This window comes from Bombina bombina, chromosome 6, assembly GCF_027579735.1.
Source record: "Bombina bombina isolate aBomBom1 chromosome 6, aBomBom1.pri, whole genome shotgun sequence".
In the NCBI taxonomy this organism is placed as follows: Eukaryota; Metazoa; Chordata; class Amphibia; order Anura; family Bombinatoridae; genus Bombina; species Bombina bombina.
In genome coordinates this window covers 218,409,387-218,433,602 of record NC_069504.1, presented here as the reverse complement: position 1 = coordinate 218,433,602, position 24,216 = coordinate 218,409,387, and the positions used below count along the sequence as shown (strand labels likewise).

Sequence of the window (24,216 nt, the reverse complement as noted above, 5' to 3'; positions counted from 1 at the left end):
CCTTTTATCTTATGTAACCCAGTATTACTGTTCTTGTGGAGTCTGTAGAATTTGTCTGCTGCTTGTTCCAGAGGTCATCTAGAATCACTCCCTGTATTTCCCCAGACCACGGGAATCTTTTTTGATTGATTTAATTCTATAAATATAAATCTGGTTTCTCAGCAGTTCAGTACTATATCTGTATTCATCAACCAGTTCTCTAAGATGGACCATTATATACCTTCTGCTATCTGTGAGATGCTTCGCTGATTGTGCATGACTAACTTAGGGCTAGATAACGACATGAGCATTATATTTAGCAAGATGAAGGCTTTTTGCCTCGGTTGGGTTGTGCTTGTATTACCAGTTAAAAGTAAAATGTTAGCAAGTGAGCAAAAACGCGCAAAATGTTGAACTTCGAATATCGTGACCATGTTAATGTATTCTCCCATAGAAGTCAGTGGAGCTCACAAACTCGAAAAAAACACCCATACTTGTGCATTAACCTCATTGTGTTTATTCAAGTGTGCTAAACCCAACATTAATTATGAATATTTCACATTCCAATGTTCTTCGCATAGAGGAATATATTATAAATATCTATCTATCTATCTATATGTATATATAAAGAAGAAGTCTTAACTCATCCACGACCAGCTCAAACCGATTAACCTAGGAACATAAAATTTGGAAGGTACGCTGTTTTAATGACGTAGGCACCCACTAAGGAAGGATTTTTGGAAATTACATCCCTAAGGGGGTGAAAAATTATTATTTTTACAGATGTGAAATTGGTATTTAGATTCTCCTTTAAAAATAAAGAAGCCTGTGTTTTACCATTTCCAGAAAATCCACTTAAGGGGGGTCAAAAGGGTGTGTGTGGTGATTTACAAGGATACATATATCTTAAAAATCAAAGATGTCACAGATGTGAAAAATTGGTATTGAGATTCTCCTTTAAAAATAAAGAAATACACGTTTTACTATTTTCCAAAAATAGACTTAAGTGGGGTCAAAGGGGGAGAGGGGGTGAGGGGGTGAGTTATGAGGCTACCTATATATCAAAAACCAAAGATGTTACAGATGTGAAAATTGGTATTTAGATCTCCTACCGGGGAGATTGACAGCTCCTGCCCTCATGTGATTGGCAATGCATTGGCAAGGGGCAGGAATGCACACAAGCGCAAAGTAGCGCTTGTGTGCAATGTCAAATTCCGCCAGTGGATTGCTGCCCGCCAGAGGCGAGCTGGGGAGGACAGGGGGCCTTGCTTGATAAATCTAGCCCTTTGTGTTAAACTATTACAAAGATAAAAAGAAGCCTCAGTGAACTTTGTTGAATAAAAGTTATGTCTCACACAGGCATAGCTGAAATGTTATCTGTTAAAGCAATCTAATATTATATAAAAGAAAATCAAACAATAGACTGGAATGCAGAAGTATAAACAGGAATAACTAGTGAGTAGGAAAGATCCAAATACTTATGTGTTTCATACCGGAAAAAAAAAAATGTGGCTTTTAAAACCAAACACTAAAAAATAAACAGAAAGCATAGGAAGGTAGATAAATCTTACCGAAATCTGTTATCATTATTGCTACTCTTTCATACAGCATGTTCAGAAGCATGATAATTATGAAACTAATTATGGATGCAGTGACTGTAGTGGCTGTCTGTGGTGTCAAGTACTTCTGAATTGCTTCTGTTCCATTAATGTGACGAGGTAGAGTTGCAGAAAATACAAGGAACACAGAAAGTCGATACACAATAATGCCAACTACTGAAGCAACAATCAAAAGAATCTGTGAAAGTAAAAAAAAAGGATCAGAATATTTTAAACAAATGCATAACTAAAGTATTACATTTAAGAGTCCATATGAAAAGAAAAACATAGTAACTGCAGTAAAAGTAAGCCCTGGACAGCACCTATGCAGGGGAAGGGCATTTGACCCCTGTATAGGTGTGACATAGAAAGCTGGGTGTGGCTAGGAGGGCGATAGTAGGGGCTGGAGGAGATAGTTAAAAGAGAGGGGTGGTCCTGAAAAGAGCGCCAAACTTTTGGAGCAGAGGGTAAGTGTGGAAGAAAGCTTGCTTTGTTGCACACTTACCTTCTACAGCATGGCATCGAATCAGGACATTGTGGCATCGGTTGAAGCGTGGAGTGGGTAATGGAGCAGCTCCAGAAGGCGGGAGCTGCTCAGGCGGCGAAGGTTACAGCAAGGAGCGGGACATCACGGCCTACAAGGGCCAGACTGGTGAGAAGAGCCAGACCGCCTGAGAGGCTTAGCCCGGAGCTGGGAGGAGGAAGCGCTGTGAGAGGCAGAAGCACTGGCAGAGGAGCGTCTCCAGGGGGACCGGTCAGACGGAGGAGCGGGACATCGACGCCGGTAAGGCCTGCAGGGAGGCCTGGGCTGGCTCAAGTGGCGGTCGGTGGAGCGGATGGAGGAACAGGAGGCGACACGGCCCGCAGCGCGGGCGGCAAACAGAAGAGGCCAGGGAAGGCGGGGCCAAGGACAGCGATGATCGTGGAGGATGGAGGTGAGGTCGGGGGAGAGAGAGGAGGGAGCGCAAGCAGCACGAGAGGACGCAGCAATGGGGGGACTGCAAATCAGGTGGCGGGGGGCCCTTGGAGCACGGGCCGGTGAGGTGCGGGGGTGTGTTTATGGTGTTGTGGCAGTGACCGGAGATGGGTCAGGGTAGGGCGCAGGATAGGGGAAGCGGCATTGGTTGGTAGTTAGGGGCCGTAGATAAGGCCCAGGAAAAGGGGGGGTTTGTGTGGCAATCTGAGGGGCCGTAGATAAGGCTCAGGGAGTGGGGGTTGTGCCAAGCAAGCTAAAGGGCCGTAGATAAGGCCCAAGGAGAATAGGAGATGGATTAGGGGCCCTTAGAGGGCCGGATGACTGGGGGCCTGGAATTTAGGAGGAAGCAGGGATCAGGGCAGGATGGGTTTAGGCAAATCCTGCATAGTAAAAAATAAATAAATAAATAATAAAATCATAAATAAAGAAAGAGAATGATATGCCAATGTGATGTTGGGGAAGCCCATTAAATTTAGCAGACATGTGGGTCCCCTTACATGTGGTGAGGCCTATCGTTATCCCTGGTGAGGAACAGGTGCAGAGCATAGTAAGCTTGAGAATAGTGGTGCAGCAGGGAGTTTCCCTCATGAGGCAGCTTTAGCGCAGGTCCTATGCAGGCAGGAGGTGGGATAGACACGTTACCACATTGTAACCACCCCCTCTCCCCATCTCCTCCCTCCCCCCCCTCCTCTCCCCCTCTCCTCCCACCCTCCCCCCCAGGATATCTAGGTCTATGGTGAGAAGGCGGTTAGCTGCCATGGCATTTTTATTTCAGCTGATGGGGTGGGAGGATGTGTCGAAACATTTCCTGGTCCGGCTTGTGGCCCGAAGTTTGTGTAGAGGAAAATTGGTAGCGGATGGTAGACGGCCGGTGGTGTTTTCAGTGCTGCAAAAGGTGGTGGGGCTACTGCCCGGGATTTGTAAATCGGAATACGAGGGAGTGCTGTTTCGGGCAGTCTTTGTGGTAGCATTCTTCGGGGCATTCAGAATATCCGAGTTGGTGGGTAGAAATAGGAGGGATAAGAGAGGTATTCAGAGGTCGGACGTGGTGGTGGAGGTGGATAGGGTATCAATTTGGCTGGGGAGGTCCAAGACGGACCAGGCGGGAAAAGGGGTTCAGATTGTCCTAAAGGCTATGGGTGGCCCTTGCTGCCCGGTAAAGGCGGTGCAGGAGCTGGTTGAGGTGCGGCAACTGGGACTGGGGCCATTGTTTGTGCATATCGATGGATCGTCCTTATCCCTGTTCCAGTTTCAAGCGGTCTTTAGGCAAGGTTTAGAGAGGAGTGGCTTGAACCCTAGGGACTTTGGGACACATTCCTTTAGAATTGGGGCTGCAACGGAGGCACATGCGTTGGGTATGGGGGCAGAGGGGATTAAGAGGATTGAGAAGTGGGCATCGAACAGATATGTTTCATATGTTAGACCTGTGTTAGTCTAGTGATGCTTATTGTCTCATTACAGGTCCAATACAGTGTTGGCTGATGGGCCATTCCTATATCTACTGGGCTAGGAAGGCGGCACTGGTTAGAGAGGAAGGGGTCCAGATGGGGTTTTCGTCTGCAGATGTCAGCATACGGTGATTTGGAGTCAGAGGAATGAGGTGGGATCAGTTAGTGACTGAAAAGTTGTGGAATATGCTAGGCTGTTCTGCCCTCCAGATATTTTGTTGATACATCTGGGGGGTAATGATGGGTTCCAGATCTCAGAAGGACTTGGTGGATGGGATGAAAAGGGATGTGAAGAGGTTGCTTACGCTGTTTCCAAATTTGATGATCTTGTGGTCTGAGATAGAATCGAGGGTATACTGGAGGGCAGCTTGGGATGGAAAGAGATTGGGGGCATCGCGGAGAAAGGTAAATAGGATGATGAGCAGTTTCATAAAAGGGGTTGGTGGGCTGTCTTTACGGCATGTTGAATCGGGAATCGGGGAAATGTTTCTTCCTAAAAGATGGGGTGCATTTGAATGAGGTGGGTTTGCACCTATTTAATTTTAATGTTAAGGAATGGGTTACTAAGGCCTTCGAGGTGGTTGGCGGGGCGCGGCGTTAGGCCTTGCCTTTGGCAGAGTGCTTGCTGTGTGGAATAGCATTTGTATGGGTACCTCCGGATTTGAGGAGAGGAGTAGAGGAAATGTTATCTGGTATATGGGGAAGCTATGGGGGGCAAGCACTGGCTGGGGGGTATATAATGTTCAGTTATTTATGGTTATATGTAATTGTTAAATAAAAAGCTGCAGCCTTTGTAACCCACATTCCGTGTTGTGTTTTTATTTGAGGAAGTACCTAGTAGAGGGGTCAAGTAAGCCCTGGACAGCACCTATGCAGGGGAAGGGCATTTGACCCCTGTATAGGTGTGACAAAGAAAGCTGGGTGTGGCTAGGAGGACGATAGGAGGGGCTGGAGGAGATAGTTAAAAGAGAGGAGTGGTCTTGAAAAGAGCGCCAAATTTTGGAGCAGAGGGTAAGTGTGGAAGAAAGCTCCTGCCCTCCCTCCCTTACTTTGAGGAGTTTTTGTCGCAGCTATGGCGGAGTGCTTGCTGTGTGGAATAGCATTTGTATGGGTACCTCCGGATTTGAGGAGAGGAGTAGAGGAAATGTTATCTGGTATATGGGGATGCTATGGGGGGCAAGCACTGGCTGGGGGGTATATAATGTTCAGTTATTTATGGTTATATGTAATTGTTAAATAAAAAGCTGCGGCCTTTGTAACCCACATTCCGTGTTGTGTTTTTATTTGAGGAAGTACCTAGTAGAGGGGGTCATGGATTTTACTGCAAATTCTAGACACTTGACATTAATGATATACATTTTTTTATGTTGCTACAATAGATTATATTGCCACAAACACAAATCTGAGACACACTGCTAAGGAACAACATATTTCTGTCATGTACTTTTCATTAAGTTTTAAGATGACATCCTTGAGATACAGTGACAACGCCAGCACTGAGTTCACCAAACCAGGACCATTTCAGTTCAGCGTTCTGATCTGGTACTACTATATATATATTTATTTATTTATTTATATATATATATATATATATATATATATATACACACATATTTTTTATATATAGTATTGCTTAAAACTTGAGAAAGGAAGGAATTTATCCGAAAGCTTGTCAACTAAATGTATAGTTAGTCCAATAAAAAAGTATCCTGCTCATGATCCAGTTCGTTGGGTGAGGCCAGGAATGAGTGAGCTGATACACTTAGAGATATATCAGCTTGCGACTACTAGCACATAAGGGTGCTATTGCCAAATGTGATTACCCTTTTGGCTTTGTTTTAACATCTTCCACACTAGTCTGGTTGACCTGCACATGAGGAGCCCCTTTGTCTTGTTTTGCAGCAATCATCTTTCTACAATCTGTGGAAGCACACATACATCGTGGACAGTGCATAACACTGATCTCATTTTGGGACTACCATAACACTGTATGTTTATTTGTACATAGATGTGTGTTTTGATTTATATATACGCCTAATCATTGCTCTATATTATTTTTGTTTGTTTTGCTTATGGGCACCCTCACCTTGCAGCTTGTTTGGCAAATTAAAAATATATATGTATATAAGCATATACCGATATATTTACAGTGATAACAGTCCCCATAGACCGCAATGTAAAGGCACTTATCAGTGCCTTTTTTTTTCTAACACCCCACTTCCCCTCATTTTATCCCCTCAAGAAATTGTACACTTGATTAGGGGGGCAATTAGGGGACTTTTTTTTTTTTAATTAACCAGAGATCTGACCTCTGGTTAATTGTGTTTAGCACAAAGTGCTATGGGTTATTTAACGTGCGTCCGTAAAGGGGCAAATTTGCCCCTTTATGGGCACACGTTAAAATAGCGCTTCACTGGTAATCTAGCCTATAATGTGTGAATATTACATAAGCACGTGTAGTACCTGATGTTGCCACATTCTAATTCAGGGGGAGGGTTGCTAATTATAAAATGGTACACTTTTTCATTGCATAAGTTAGTCTGACGAATGTTACTAGTATGCAATAAATAACGATTATTACCTTGACTTAAATCCTGAGACTCTTCCTTGCTATTTGAAACTTATTCTGGCACCCTGGTATTGTGATATTGGTCTGTGAGACTGCACCTGTTAGAGGATATATCTCTATCTATCTATCTATCTATCTATCTATCTATCTATCTATCTATCTATCTATCTATATGCTGAATGCATTCTACAAAGTATTTAATATAGTGAAAAATAAAGATTCTGTAAAAATAATAGCCAAAATTTAAAGGGACAGAGGTAAGCTCTGGACTGGTGACCAAATTAGGCCTGACACTTGTTTTTGTTTGGGTATCGACAGTATTTTGTGAAGCGTGAACATTATTTGAAATTCAGTGTGCGTTTTATTGGAACACAGCCATTCTCATTTGTTTAGGTATTGTCTATGGCTGCTTTCCACTTACAACAGCAGAGACCATATGTGGTGCCCTATTATTTTACACTGCTGCTCAGCCTAAACAATATACGTCCATATTCCCAACTCAAAGAAAAGTAACTAAGAAAAAAAATTGAAAACTTAAAAACAGAATTTATGCTTACCTGATAAATTGCTTTCTCTTACGGTGTATTCAGTCCACGGATTCATCCTTACTTGTGGGATATTCTCAATCCCTACAGGAAGTGGCAAAGAGAGTACATAGCAAAGCTGTCCATATAGCTCCCCTCAGGCTCCGCCCCCCCAGTCATTCGACTGACGGTTAGGAGAAAAAGGAGAACCATAGGGTGCAGTGGTGACTGTAGTTATTTTAAATTAAATTTGAACCTGACTTAAATGTCAGGGCGGGCCGTGGACTGAATACACCGTAAGAGAAAGCAATTTATCAGGTAAGCATAAATTCTGTTTTCTCTTACTTGGTGTATTCAGTCCACGGATTCATCCTTACTTGTGGGATACCAATACCAAAGCAATAGGACACGGATGAAGGGAGGGAACAAGTCAGGTAACCTAAACGGAAGGCACCACTACTTGCAAAACCTTTCTCCCAAAAATAGCCTCCGAAGAAGCAAATCTAACACCACAAACTCTTTACCCTCCCGTGGAGATGCTACTTGTTAGAGCGGCAAAGAGAATGACTGGGGGGCGGAGCCTGAGGGAAGCTATATGGACAGCTTTGCTGTGTGCTCTCTTTGCCACTTCCTGTAGGGATTGAGAATATCCCACAAGTAAGGATGAATCCGTGGACTGAATACACCGTAAGAGAAAGCAATTTATCAGGTAAGCATAAATTCTGTTTAAGAGAAATGGAATCTCATTGAAACAGAATTTTTTTCACAAAAATAAAAATTTGTGCAAATGTGTTCCCTTAACTAAGGTCTGCTTGGAGTTTTGGAGTTACAGTGCTTGCGTCTTGTGGGGTTTTTAGGACGGCAAATAATGTCAACATTATGAATTTGAGCATGTATTTCTTTTAAATCTATGAGGCTGCTTAATGACTAACAAAGAGACTGATACGTTATGTACAGAAACACACAGAGACAAAAAGACAGGGAAAAGAAAAAACAAACAAAAAACAGATAATAACAGATGCTGAATGAGTGACATGCAATAAAACACACAGCAGAGAAAATGATGTAGTACAATACAGATGGACAGAGAGGGGTAGAGACTAGGGCTGTCAGTACAAAGCTTTGGGAAATCTCGTAACCTTACAAATACTGTAATGGATGAAACAATTTATGCTTCAGCGTGCAACATGTTTCTTTACATGCACGTTTAAATTATCACACAATTCTACGGAGTAACCTACCTCTATCTGACAGGTCTCTTAGGCTACGAGGACAAACTCGAATTCACCATAATAACAGACTGATCGACAATAAGCTACTTGAATCTAAATATATTCACACTAATACACATATTCATAATAATACATAATTACCCAGAATAGAACCGCACTTGTACAGAATGTCATTCTCAAACATTTCCCAAAAGTAGTGTAAGGCACATGTTCTTCTTGCTGTAAGTATAATGAGAGAACATTTAATCAGAAAATGTTACACATAGCTCAGTTATAAATGGTTTTATTACTGGTTGGATACAATGTTTTATTTACCTGAGTTACTGGGTTTATAACTACATGTGTGCACTTTGCTTCATACTCTGGAAGAGGTTGTTCCTCTTGCTCCAAAAACTCAACAGTGTCCCACTCATACTCAAGTTCAGCCTGTCTTCGCTTCCAAAACTCAAGGGAAGAGGGTAACTGTTAACACAAGGACAGACAGTTTCTAATAAGTTCACCCTTTGTGAAATACATATTTCAGTAACAATATATTACAGTTCACTCTGGCAGCCGCAGGGGTTAATATAAATGTCAACATTGAGACAACAATGGGATATATTAAAGTCCTGTAGAGAAGCTTATCAAATAATTTATCAACACAATTTCCACAGACTTTATATGGTGCATTTTGAAAAAGAATTGTTGTTAAAGGGACATGAGACCCCAAAAATGATGTAGAACATAAAATTTTAAGAACCTTTCTAGTTTACTTCTATTATCAAATTTGTTTCAATCTGTTGGGTATCATTTATTGAAGGAGCAGCCAATGCACTACTGGTTTCTAACTGAACACATAGGCGAGCCAATGACAATCTGTATATTTATGCAGCAACCAATCAGCAGCTTTAACCTAGGTTATTTGCTGCTCCTGAGCTTTCCTAGATAAACCTTTCAGCAAATAATAGCAAGAGAAGGAAGCTGCTAGTAGGAATAGATTACTTTTTTCAGCATTTGTGTTTAAACATAATGGATATAAATCACATTTGTTTAATTAAAGCAAATGTTGGATGTTAAAGGGCCAGTAAACCTTAAAAATAATGTTATATAATGCTGCACATAGTGCAGAATTTATATAACATTATTTAAGTGCTATAGTTCTAAAAGCCTTTTTTACCTTTTAATATGTAAAAAATATGGCCCTTTTACAGACCCGCTCTCTGCTCTCTGCTGAGCGGGTCTGTTATATTTAGTCAGCGCATCGGGCCAGCTGTATAGTCACAGCCCAGCCCGACCGTGCCATAGCACTAAGTGCAGCTCGCTCCTGTCACAGGAGCGAGCTGCACTTAGTCTTATGGCGCGGTCGGGCCGGGCTGTGACTATAAAGCTGGCCCGATGCGCTGACTAAATATAACAGACCCGCTCAGCAGAGAGCAGAGAGCGGGTCTGTAAAAGCGCCATATTTTTTTACATAATTTTTTTTTTTTTTTATTAATCTTTTTATTGAAGTCAAAAACCAGTACAGAGTATAAGGTATGACATAAAACATTCACACAACAATGTGTACAGAGCATAATTAGGAGACAATGTATTCTAGTAATCACAAACCTTTCCGTACAATATGGATCATCACATAAGGAGACTTCAGTTTTGTTTAGAGTATAACAGATGTAGTAGAAGCGAAAATGATCCTCTCCTAGCTATATACAAAGACAAGTAAAGTAGCTAATCAGATGAGGGTAGAACTAGGGAGGGGGTGACTCTATAGTTATATGGGGAAGAGGGATGCAGCGGGCAAGAGCCGCTCAAAATGTAATAGGGGGGGGAAAGGGGGGGGTGGAGGGGCGGAGCCAGTTAGTATGTCTACACCAGTGATAAACCCAAGAGAGGACCAGGGTGTTATTACTTAATATAAATACAATCACACTCATCTAAACCTTTATATTCCTATAGAGGGGGCCTTGAGTCATATGATCTGTTGTCAGATAGAGGGGGGTCGTCCGATTAATTGGAGACTAGGGGGCTTGGGGGACTTCTGGGTGAGCCCCTCTCCTAGGGGAGTGCCACCTCTAGGTGATGTTGGAGAGGGAGAAGGATATGACCCGCAGGCATAAGTACTGGCGGGAAAGGGAGGAGAGAGGCTCAATCAAGAAGACTATTATGTGCTAGAGATGTGGATAGAGCATAAATAGACTAGAGATTACAGTTGTATAGTCACAGAAAATTATAGTCGATAACACATATAAATATAAACACAACACTTAGGTAAAAGAGAGATCACGTGCACCCATATAGACAACAATAATTATTAAACACATTATAAAGAATCGAGTATAACTAGGGAGAGTCTAAATTACATGCATGCTCACTGACATTACTACGGATAATATGACACTGCACATACTGGTCAGTTAGTACCAAGATACTTTGAACCAATTTAGTTATTTTATCTTATAACTTGTAGCACAACATATGTCTAGCGCCTTGCTGTCAAAGGCCCACACGCCTTTATAAGTAAGGGATAAAAAACTTATATGCTGGACCGTGCTTTCCCAGTAGACACGGCCCAGCAGCATCTATAAATGGACCTTATCATCATCAAACAATAAACCCTGCTTACTAATAGGGCTTAAGAAGGTTATATGGAAGGGGGGGGATATTAGTATGTATGGGATATAAGAGGACTTCTTGAGTGAGCTCCTCTCCTGGGGAAATGTCAGCTATAGACTATGTGGGAAAACGGGAAAGGGATATGACCCGCAGACAACCAGTACCGGCGGGAAAGGAAGGAGAGGGGCTCAGTTGTAACAGGAAGTGAGTAGTGCAGGCAAATGCCTAAGGTAGATATATTTTCTAACACGCAAAGTCATACCTAATAAATCCATGACAACAGTGCCAACACTCATAACCTCATAGCCAGTAACTCCCATAATTGCCACAGCTAGGCTTAAGGATAGTTAGCATAAGTAATACCAGCGTTTTGCAGTAACATTGGCAGTTTATATGACTATAGGCAAATATGCCTTAGCATGATAAAATTATGTACCGTAATACTATTTAGTATTAATATCTCAGTACTGACTCTAAATTAAAAGCTTATATGTACAGCTGCAGACTGATTTATAGCATATACAACTTTAGTACCCTGGCTATATGCAATATTTTGGACTCTCAAAAGGTTAAAGGAGTCACTCCAATCAGTATATATAGGGAAGTTGTTATCTAAGATATTCACTAACTCCTGTTAACTAGGATTTCAACCATAACACTTGGAACAGATATGTACAGAACATGTGTTTTAAGAAGGGGGTGTTAGTAGTATGGTCTGCGGTCAATCAATAAATAAAATAACCCTAATCAAAGGGGGATCTATTATTAATCATCTCCTTAAGAATGTAGTTATGCGTAGACCACAGTAGTGATTCAAACCCCTGCTGAGATGCAGCAGGATATGGGAAAAAATATGCTAGGGAGGTCAATGTACTAGCAAAGATACACATGCACATAAATATACTTTTCAAGAATCCATAGCTAGCATCTAAGTGGGATGAATATAAACATAAGAAAATGAGAGGTTTAAGTGTTAGGACCACAAGACCTGCGAATAAACACATGGGGAAGAATAAGCAACTGTAAACTAACAGGTATATAGACTGACATTCTCCCCCCATAAACAAACAAAACAAAAAAATAGAAACTGCAGAAAATTATGGCCTTTAAAATCAGCAGGATTATGAAGGTTAGAGCACTGAGCATTAATGCATACAATTATATAAATGGACAGTAAGAGCACTACACCTCTGTTAACATGTCTACAAATGGTCAACTGAACATTACAAAATTGTAAAGATAAACTACCATGTGGTCAGCAACATAAGGGCAATATTATAGTGTCTAAAAACAAGAAGATCAAAAACTTTCAGGCCCATAAGTCTTTATCCGAAGAATGGGCTACCCCCAAACTGCGCACTGGAAATCTCAAAGTGAATATTCTGCCAGTTAGATTATGCGGACACAAGCTGTATGCATGGTATATGGAAATTCACTGGTAAAATAGCTTTAAGGTTAAACAGTCTCTATAGAGTCCATACCGCATATCAGTCAACATGTGCCAAAAGTTCACAGATAACTTCACTAATTTCACTGGGTTTGGCTACGCAGCAGGGGGGGGGGGGGAATACAATACTAGCCACCTGGATCAAAAGGGTTCTGAAGGCTTCCAGTAAGCATAAGTAAAGTGCAGCCGTTTGATTCCCTGTCGCAGACCGGGGCTTGCTAACCCAGAAAAATCTTCACCGCAGCCTCTCAATTGTGAGATAGAGGAGATCTGTGTGTGCGGCTAGCGCCAATTTCATCCCAAACGCAGCAGCCACTTTTAATCCCAGCTGATATCACCCTCGTCCAGCCAAATGGAGGATCCTCTGGGTAAGTTAGAGATAGGGGACCAGGGATTGTAGCTACAAGTTGTTTAAGTTAGCAGACGGTATTTACCTCGATACAAGGAGTATTGAAGACCAGTGGATACCAGTGCTTCAGGCATAGGTGTCCGGGGGAGCTTGCAGGCACTAAAGAAACAGCCTCATGTTGTCGGGATACGCCATTACCCTGATCTCTGAGGTCTGCTCCAATGGCGGGTGTGGCAGTAACAGTTTCCAGTCGGCAGCGTATGTGCAAGAAGTTTCTCACTTAGTAGAATTTGTGGCTCAGAACGATTTATAAGTGACTAATCTTAGGGTTGCTGAGATGTCACAAAAGTTTTCCTCCATCCGCCATGCTAAGTGTTCCAGCATGCGTTGAACTCATTGTAGAAGTTCTCTTTAGTTAGAAGTGCCATCTCTGTATGAGCATTCCGTTGTCCTAAGGTTATGTCAAAATCAGAGTACAGGCTGTTTAGGTACTTAGAACTCCATAAATATTAATTTTAGTAACCTGCCATCAGGAGCTCTGTAGTGGCACGTCTTGCTAGATTGGCGGTTGGCTCCGCCCCCCCCAATTTTTTACATATTAAAAGGTAAAAAAGGCTTTTAGAACTATAGCACTTAAATAATGTTATATAATTCTGCACTATGTGCAGAATTATATAACATTATTTTTAAGGTTTACTGTCCCTTTAATAAACATAAATCTTTCCAATATCGAATATGACATTCAAATGATTTAATGTAGCAATTTAAGTATTCATATGTGATATTAAAATATTGATTATCTTAGACTTCAGTATGTCTGTTAATATTTAAAATATAATTGTACCGTTCTTTCTTCAATTTACATGTTAAAAATTGCAAGATTCTCCCCCAATTGACGACTGGTACCATTTTTGTCACATACTGAGGTCTCATTTACAATTTTGGTAACAAATAGGCAGTGGACAAGTCAACAAAAAAAAAAAAGATTAAAAAAAAAAACAACAAAAACAAAATAATTTAAACAATTCCACTTTGTTATTTCATTCACTAGGCAATCAAGTAAAGTATTCTCATAAAATCCAGAGGTCATCTCTACTAAAATATTTAATGAGACACTAATAAATGCAGGCTATAATACAAGGGATTATGTTAACTCGAGACACAGTGTTCTGGATTTTTTCGGATGTTATTTTATGTAAAATTGACAGTTAACCTTACCCCATATCCCCATGAATACAGCAAACACAAGTGTCCCAAAACTGTCAAAGATGCAGAGTTTCTGGAAATAAATACAATTTTTAGATTAAAACAAAGCGCATAAAATGGCATTATAAGATTCGATTCACTCTGATACATAGAGTGTTTTTCATTTAATGTTCCTACATCCCCATCAGATAATAAATAGTTTTCACTTGTCCAAACCCCCCCCCCAAAAAAAAACAAAAAAAAAACAAAACCCCACAGTTACATCTGATGCTAACGTTTACAATCTTTTCTTTACTTTAAAATTGTTAAAAAAAAAAATTACTAGATTGATCTGATATATCAGTGATTACTTTATATTGTTAAATACAAAATTAGGGGAAAGACGAAAAATATAAGCTGTAGATAATGTAATGATTAATTAAACATTTAGTAATATAGTCTAGAAGCTACTGAATTCAAAATTTAAAACCTAGCAGCATAACATTGCAATGAGATCACAGACAAAGCTAAATTTGAATTTCACAGTTGCACAAGGCTACATTTTAGGTGTGGCTTTTGCCAGCCAGCAGTAAAAAGTGGATGGCACCCAATGGTTATCGGGGGGCTATAAACCAGGATGCCAGTGTCTAAATTTTGTCGCATAACTTTATTGAGCCCTGGCTTAACAACCATATTATATTGATCTATGTTAACTAGTGATGTCCAGTAAAAGTTCGTGAACGAATCGTTCTTTTGAACTGGTTCTTTTCACTGAACTGATTCGTTTGAAACAGTTCACTTCCTGAGTCTGTAGCAGCACTGGTAATATGATCCTAGAGTGAGTGATTTCTGCTTCTGCCAACTCTTTTGCAATGAATCACACAGCAGAATCAGACATCCTCACTCTAGGATCATACTACCAGTTGCTATTGAATCAGTGAACTGTTAACTAACTCCTTTGCAATGAACAGTTCACTGATTCAAACATCAAGTCACAGCAGTTCTCAATAGACTCCCTGCCTTACCCCTAACTGCACATTAAATACACCTTTACTGCCCCTTACAATAAATACTCCTCATCATACATTAACCCTAAAGACCCCTACCTTTACCCCTAACTGCACATTAAATTAACCCTTACTGCCCCTTACAATAAATACTCCTCACTATAAATTAACCCTAAAGACCCCTGAATTTAGCCCCTAACTGCACATTAAATTAACCCTTACAATAAATACTCTCCCCATAAATTAAACCTAAAGACCCCTGCCTTTACCCCTACCTGCTTATTAAATTAACCCTTACTGCTCCTTGGCCATAAATATTCCTCCCCATAAATTTACCATAAGGACCCCTGTTATCCCTAACTGCCTCTCAATTAACCTCAAATATTGCTGTGGAGCTCAGCCAGAAAGGACTATGGGGAGATATACTTAGGAAACGGTTAAAGCTTGCACATACAGGCATGCACAATCAGCTGATGAACTTATAATAAATATTTAAGAAATTGTGCTTTTAATAGAAGATAATAAATATCAGGATAAAAAAATTTTTTTGAGTTTTGTGGATAAAGGAGCGCTGCTTTGTGTGTCAAAAACTGCATAAGTGTCTGTAACAGAAGAATAGTCTGCCCCGTGTGCGCCACATGACTGCTGTGTCGGCAGCTTGACAAGTGAACTGATGAATCGGTTCATGACCCGGTTCTTTTTAAACGAACCGTCCGAAATGAACCGATTCATCCAGACGAATCGGACTTTCCATCACTAATGTTAACCGGCAAGGAACTGAGCAAGTCATGCAAAATACCTGCTTTTAAAGGAATCTGCTTTTGTCTAATCATTAACTTTTTTTATTGAGGTTTTAATACAAACACACAGACAGGATACCATAAGATTATACAGATCACTAAAAACACATTAGCAAGGATTACAGTATTCAGCATTAGGCATTAATTATCACTTACAATATCCTGTCTTTAATAGGTCAATGAAAACAAAAGGACACATAGAAACCTGTTTTTTTTTGTTTTGTCAATATAAGTGATACGATTTACACTCATATAAAGAAAAACGTGTAAAATTAAGATTGCTATACTCTAAAAGACCCTCTGAAACACCTTTGAGGCCACTTTTGGACCTCTTGCTCATCAACAATATCTTCACAGAGGGTACACTGGAAAATAGGACGACCACTCATGGGTCTCATTAAACAGATATGCAGCATCAGTAGATCACTCATAGATTACTAAAACATGTAAAAGGTATACGAAACCCAACATTGTTCTTTCATGATTAAAGGGACAGTCTAGGCCAAAATAAACTTTAATGATTCAGATAGAGCATGTAATTTTAAACAATTTTCCAATTACTTTTATCACCAATTTGCCTTTGTTCTCTTGGTATTCTTAGTTGAAAGCTTAACTACCGAGGTTCATATGCTAATTTCTTAGACCTTGAAGCCCACCTCTTTCAGATTGGATTTTAACAGTTTTTCACCACTAGAGGGTGTTAGTTCACGTATTTCATATAGATAACACTGTGCTCGTGCACGAGAAGTTATCTGGGAGCAGGGCACTGATTGGCTAGACTGCAAGTCTGTCAAAAGAACTGAAAACAGGGGCAGTTTGCAGAGGCTTAGATACAAGGTAAATCACAGAGGTAAAAAGTACATTAATCTAACTGTGTTAGTTATGCAAAACTGGGGAAATGGGGTAATAAAGGGATTATCTATCTTTTAAAACAATAAAAATTCTGGTGTAGACTGTCCCTTTAAGATAAAACAAGTTTTCTTATTTACTTCTATAATAACATTTTATTTGTTCTCTTTGTATCTTTTGTTGACAAGCAGGGACATAAGATCAGGAGCCTGCACGTGTCCTGGAGCACTTTATGGCAGCACAATATTTTCCATTTGCAAGAGCACTAGAGGGCAGCACTATTTCCTGCCATGTATGCTGCTTAGGATACCTTACCTAGGTATCTCTTTAAACAAGGAATTACTATGGGAATGAAGCAAATTTCCAAACAGAAGTAAATTGGAAACTTTTTTTAAAAAATGTGTATGCTCTGTGTGAATCCCAAAAGAAAATGTTTTTTTTTTAATCCCTTTAAAACAAAGAAAAAGGCTTAAGGAGCCAATGCAAAGAGTCAAATTAAACTCCTATCGGTTTACTAAACAGCACAACACATAAGGCTAATAAATCCTACCCATACAAAGCTAAAAAAGGTGCAATGTGTCCCTGTTGGGAGAAAGGCCAAATAAAATGAAAGAACGACGGCTAAATACAGGAAATATCAAAAGTAATGATCCTAACATCTCTAAAATGTTATCAAGCCTAATTCTTTCATTGGTGGAGATAATCGGTCATTATAACAAACTTGATCCAAGATGCACTAACAATACTGAGAAACATCACTATGCATTGCATTAACCCTTTGAGTGCTAAGCACTTTCCCACTGGGTGCTAAGCTTGTTTAAGGTTTTTTTTTTTTTTTTTATATATATAAAAACAAAACCATTTTAAAGGGACAGTCTAGGCCCAAAATAAACTTTCATGATTCAGATAGAGCATGCAATTTTAAACAATTTTCCATTTACTTTATCACCCAATTTTGCTTTGTTCTCTTGGTATTATTAGTTGAAAGCTTAACCTAGGAGGTTCATATGCAAATTTCTTAGATCTTGAAGCCCAAGCCTCTTTCAGATTGTATTTTTAACAGTTTTTCACCCCTAGAGGGTATTAGTTCACGTATTTCATATAGATAACTCTGTGCTCGTGCATGAGAAGTATCTTGGGAGCCAGGCACTGATTGGCTAGACTGCAAGTCTGTCAAAAGAACTGAAATAAGGGGGCAGTTTTGCAGAGGCTTAGATACAAGATAATCACAGAGGTTAAAATTATATTATTATAACTGTGTTGGTTATGCAAAACTGGGAAATGGGTAATACAGGGATTATCCCTTTAACTTTTTTTTCTTTCTAGATCCGAAGACTTACACTGTTGTAAAGGTTAGGCGATGGGTCTTGGGGGTCTGTAGCTGCTTAGATGCCTGAGATACAGGCTTCTAAGAAGCATGCCCCTGCTCCTATACTCAACATTGTTAAGGTATAAATAAAGTTGCGCTGTGACGTCCACCATGCATACGTAAAGACCCGGCGTGAGGAGCGGGGGGAGCCTCCAGATCTTCCTCAAGGGTGGGAGGACTGCTAGCGACAGCTCTTCGTTAGCACCAGAGTGGGAAACTCTGCGACGGCTCAGGAGGCCGTCGTTGGCACTCAAGGGGGTTAAATACATTTTAAATGCTGTACAAGTATACAACAAATATCAACTTATATAGACCAAAGATCCTTGTGCTCTGAAGTTATAAATATTGTATTAAAATACAACCCGAAAGTATCCTCAGTAAGGGCTAAATGAAGTGTATATATATATATATATATATATAGTATATATATATATATATATATATATATATATATATATATATATATGGGAGCAGTACTCTAAATCCCTCTATCCACAGTGAGATCATGCTGGTCGTATCGCACATATTTCAAATCTGTGCTGTGCCCAGGAGTCCAAGCAGGAAATACACTCTGATCTCAGTATCACCCCCTGTCCTTAAAATAAAGGTAACCTGTAAAATGTGTGCACCCTCGGACTCTCTTTAGCTTCCTCTACTTACAAAAGTACTGGGCTTCCCCTATAAGGTTCCGGTGGAAAATACTTCAAAGGGGTCATGTCGGACTCGAGATTCTCAAGCTGTGGGTCCTCTGACACAGCATACTGGTAAGACGCATAGAATCAGTTTCTACTTGCAGCTCCTGATTAACTCCCAGTAGAGCTTTCCAACTAAGGTTTCAAGCTAAAATTATCGTCACCATTACGCTATACAACTCTTGATAAAGCTTGTGGAAGTGGTCTTGGATAACTTGAGTTAGTGCTGTCTTCCAATTTGCAGAACAGCTTTCATGTTGGGTGTTAAAGGCACAAATGAATTGTTAGAAATGCATTTATACCACTCGCAAGAAGAGGGGAATTTCATGCTCGGGTTCATTCGGCGTTGCCACGCATTTGAGACTTGTGCGCCACTGCTTGATGGCAGTCCCCCTACCTTAGACTATTTCTCTAGAAATATGTTACATGAAATCAGAATATTAATTGCACTCAGTTTTCCAGACCATCCTGTCACTATATGCAATAAGAAAAAAAGGGGAGTTATAATAAAATCTTTGAAACGTTTTAACTGCTCCAAAGGAAACGGGTAAGCCCATTCTTACAAATTATGTTAAAAGTGTTTGAGAACAATAACTACACAAGAATAATATTATTAATCAAATGTTCAATACATTATGAACAATTTAAACCAAATAAAACAAATGTTACAAGAACTTTATCTATTTAAAACCATTTCACATTATATAATATTTAGTGTATCAAACCCTAAGGATACAGAAGGGCTGTCTAGCACGCATCCTTATTTTAATGGATTATAAATAATAAAAAAAACTATGATGCAATACGCTTGGAATTTGTGTAGATCTAAGCATATAAATGACTCAGATACTAGAGCACGATATGGTCATTTGTGTATAACCAAGTCCAATAATCTGGACATTGATTTGCTGATGATGGGCCATCTCTCCAAATGATTTTTTGATGGCGCACTGCTGGCAAAACCATTTATATAATTGCATATAAAAAACAACAATTAAGCCTGTTCTTTGTGAAAAAAAAGGTATTATCTGTTAATAAAGCACTAAGATATCCTACAGATTTTAAAACAATACAGGAAATATGTGTTTGGTAGAATACATTAAATTGTATTCTTCCACAATCAGAAGGTCTTATATTTCAGTGTGTCTTGTATGTCATACAATATTATTCTTCAGTTGTAAAGTACAATATAACTGAGTGCTTGATAAGCATTCCATTAAATTGAAGTTTATAAGGGATTTACACTCCCGAAACATTGCATATTATGCTGTCCATAATTGTTGAATAAAGGATGTTTTATTTAAGGTGCTGTGGAACTGACTTCTTGGCATTCCCATTAAATGATACAGAAATGTGAAGCTGGATAACTCACATAGCTGTACAAGCACCTCAAAGCGCCAACAACAAAAATCTTCATCCTCATAGTTACAGGATGGAACCTGAAAATTCACATTTTGTAATACAAACTATATTATTACAAATTACCTTTTGAAGATGAACAAGTTGATGTTAAGGTGCCAGTATGTACATTCCTTGTCACACTGTGGACACATAATGATATTTCCTCCAATATTTGGATCACAAACCTCTTTGCTGAAAGAAATAAAATACAGTTTACATTACGAGCCTTTGTCTATGGATTTCTATTTTTTGCCTATTTCTTTACTAGACACGTTGTTGGTCTGCCAATTATTAAAAAAATAATTTCATTTGTGTGTACTAATTTGCACATCTGCTGACAAAAAAATTGGATGTGAGTTCTAGATTACAAGTGAAGCACAATAGAATGCAGAGTGTACATTTATGTTTGGCACAACCTTGAACAAAGAATAACACACAAGTGGGTGCTTAAAACAATTATACTAAAGCATCATAATATGCTGAAACGTTTTTATACACATTGAATTATATTAGCTTATGCATTGCGCTTTTATTACATGTGGTAAGTTAAAGGGACATAAATACTTATATGCTAAATAACTTGAAAGTGATGCAGCATAACTGTAAAAAGCTGAATGGAAAGTATCACCTCGAACATCTCTATGTAAAAAAGGAAGATTATTTTACCTCACAACTTCCTCAGCTCACCAGAGGGTAAGTGCTCGTGTAAAAAGTTATCTTACAGTTACTGCCCCAGCTGCAGGTAAAAAAAAAGGGAAGAAATGGAACAGCAGCCAATTAGCATCAGCAGTGGTGAGGTCATGAATTTCTTTTTCTGTGATCTCATGAGATTTTCATAGTAAACTTCCTTAAACTAAATAGGGAAACAACATGAGTGTGCATGAGGGCATGCTCCCTTGCAAGTCCCGAGACAGGCATACTGATTTGTTGCTTAAAGCCCTTACAATGGGGTGTGACTACTTAGGGACATTTTGAGGTAAAATACCTTCCCGTTTTAAATAGAGATGTTCAGGTGATATTTTAATGTCAGCTTTTTATACAGCTATGCTGCATCACTTTCAAGTGTTTCAACATTTGGGTATCACGGCCCTTAAGTGTTGTGCTCCAGCACAATCCAAAATAGAGCTGTAAAAGGTAGGCACTTTCTAAGACCTGAATGAAGGGCATTATTGTTATTAATAGTATTGCGAAGAACAGCATGAACAGCTTTACCTACTTGTGCAACATTAACTTAGGGGGCACCCTCGGCTTATCACTCAATCGTCCCCATAGAAGTCTAATATGCGAGGGATACAGCACAAAGTCTATCCGACATGCAGATGTTAGCGCCCTAGACTTTCGCTTAAGCAATATAGAAAAGAACTTGTAATGCAAGTGCAAACTAGAAGTGATATTTATTGCACTAAAATAATGTTTAACGACAGAATAGACAGAATGATGTACAGGTACAAATTCCCAAATCCGGAACTACAAAATACAAACGTACTCTGAAATACAAACTTTTTATTATAAAACATTTTTAAATTAAAAATGACTATTTTTCCCTGCCTGGTAAGTCACAATCTGCTCTGCCTGTGTCTTTGTTTTTGTATTTTGAAATATCTATATTTATTTAAAACAACAAATATTACCTTTCTGATTACAGTACTGTCTTTCTGAGGGTAGTATTTAAACAGAAGTATTTAAAATTTTAGTGTGTGCATAAGCTGTATTATGACATGTAAATATTGCCTAAAATTACATAACATAGTAGATGAGGTTTGAAAAAAGACCGAAGTCCATCGAGTTCAGCCTATACAAATCTAATTATACTTACAAAAAGCTCCAGTTGAACTTAAATTAATCCCACTAAAAGGTGACCTATTTAATACAAGCAATCACATCCATGAATTTTGTTTCTAGCCAGTAAATGTATCTAAACCATTTTTTAAATGTATCTAGGGGTATTGGCATTCACTACCTCCTTTGGTAATGAGTTCCACAATTTTATTGCTCTTACAGTGAAAAAAATGTTTCCGTTGCCAGGAGATTAAATCTCCTTTCCTCCAAAACCTTAAATTGTGACCTTTTGTCACAAAACTTTTCTTGCAATAAGCAGAGCTTATGTTCATCTCTGTATATGGGCCTTGAATATTTATATAAAGTAATCATGTCACCTCTCAAGCGCCTTTTTTCTAGAGAAAACAGGCCCAGTTTGGCTAGCCTCTCCTCATAGCTTAAATTCTCCATTCCCCTTATTAGCTTTGTGGCCCTTCTCTAAACTTTTTCTAGTTCTGCAATATTTTTTTTGTGATCTGTCCCCAAAACTGCACTCCATACTCAAGGTGAGGTCTTATCAGGGATTTATATAGTGACAGAATTATGCTTTCCTCCCTTGAAACAATGCCTCTTTTAATACATGCTACTATCTTATTAGCCTTGAAGCCGCTACCCTTCATTGTGCATCCATCTTTATCCAGAACAATTGTCTCCTTGTCTCCGTTTGCATCCCACACTGAGACACAACCATCTTCACGCTAGTTTACTTCCGCACCAGTGCTCTCAGGGCAGGCAGTCTCAAAGAGGGGATGTCACCGGTGCTCGCCAAGGGTAGGAGCGCTCCATCAATGCTCAAAAACGAAATCCAACAAGAACATAGCAGGCAGCACCCGGTATATCACAGGACTTCACAGGACACAATGAAATAAAAGCATAACTTTATTAGGCACCAGACAGGGATGCATTTAGTACAAATCACAAAGGGAAGGTCGGTCATACATGTTTCGTTAGTGACATATTGTACTTTCTCAGTGACCCACTGAGAAAGTACAATATGTTACTACAAATCACAAAGGGCAAGGTCGTCAAACATGTTTCGTTAGTAAGTGCATCCCTGTCTGGGTGCCAATAAAGTTATGCTTTTATTTCATTGTGTCCTGTGAAGTCCTGTGATATACCGGGTGCTGCCTGCTTGTTCTTGTTGCATCCATCTTTAGCTTGTTATCTATTACTAACTTCCCCAAATCCTCTTTCCTCCTCTGTTTGGCTAAGTCTTGTTCCATTAAAATAATACATAACATATTGTGGTTAACACTTGGTCCCATCCCGTCTCTAAACTGTCTAAATTTAAAGATGCAAATATTCCAAAATCCCAAGCTATTACTAAATCCAAACCTTTTCCAGTCCCAAGCAGTTTGGATAAAGGGTGTTTCTACTTGTATTCAAAGCAATGATTAGTCTGATAATAATACGCAGATTAATTGTAAAGTATTAAACGAGTTGTTTAAATATTGGAAAAAAAAAAGAAATGTAACATTTTGGATTGCATAAAGCAAGGGGCGCTGCCATGTTGTAACCTAGGTTTTCTTCTCTGATAAGGCCAATTATAAACAGTTATTAAATGGGTCACTGGAGTGTGCAACCAATCAGATTTTTAGAGCTAGATTACAGAAAAGGGGGGGGCAAAATAAATAATGAAGGCGTATTGGAAAATTGTTTTTTACCAAGCATAATTAAATATTTTATTTCACAATTTCTAAGTGTACAATATCCCTTTAGGGATTAACTTAAATAAATATTGTTTTTAAACCCTCTAGGATTTTAATGTGGCAAAAACTAAAGCTATATTTTCCCATCACCATTGCAAAGTTTATATTCAAGAAAAATTGTCTTTGGGGTGATTCTGTGTGGTTTGGTGCAATCCTTTACAAGTACAATGACAATTTAAACCATAATGTTAACCTTACCAATAACTTAAGGACAACTCATGTATTAGTATACTAATCAGCTCTTAGAATTGTGCCAGAGGACCAAGTGCAGTGTTCGGTTTAAGAAAAACATGTGGGGTAAGAACCCCAAAACAAAACTAAGTGGTGCCCAAGCAGATTCCATCTTTTGATAATACCCAGTCACCACCAATTAGAAAACACAATTTAGTGCTTACCTGATAAATATATTTCTCTAGTGTGTATCCAGTCCACGGATCATCCATTACTTATGGGATATTCTCACTCCCAACAGGAAGTTGCAAGAGGACCCACAGCAAAGCTGTTATATAGCTCCTCCCCTCACTACCATATCCAGTCATTCGACAGAAAACAAGCAGAGAAAGGAGAAACCATAGGGTGCATTGGTGACTGTAGTTTAAATTTAAAAAATAACCTGCCTTAAAGGACAGGGCGGGCCCGTGGACTGGATACACCACTAGAGAAATAAATTCATAC

At 39.2% G+C, this 24,216-nt stretch overlaps 1 protein-coding gene across 1 annotated transcript in view; it reads right to left on the bottom strand.

Annotated features, from left to right (window-relative positions):
- ANO6 (anoctamin 6) overlaps positions 1-24,216 on the bottom strand; it is a 198,160-nt gene that overhangs the window by 40,987 nt on the left and 132,957 nt on the right. The window contains 5 exon segments of the mRNA XM_053719206.1: positions 1,551-1,776; positions 8,468-8,545; positions 8,642-8,788; positions 19,986-20,052; positions 20,099-20,206. Of these exon segments, the coding sequence (XP_053575181.1) occupies positions 1,551-1,776; positions 8,468-8,545; positions 8,642-8,788; positions 19,986-20,052; positions 20,099-20,206 (626 nt within the window).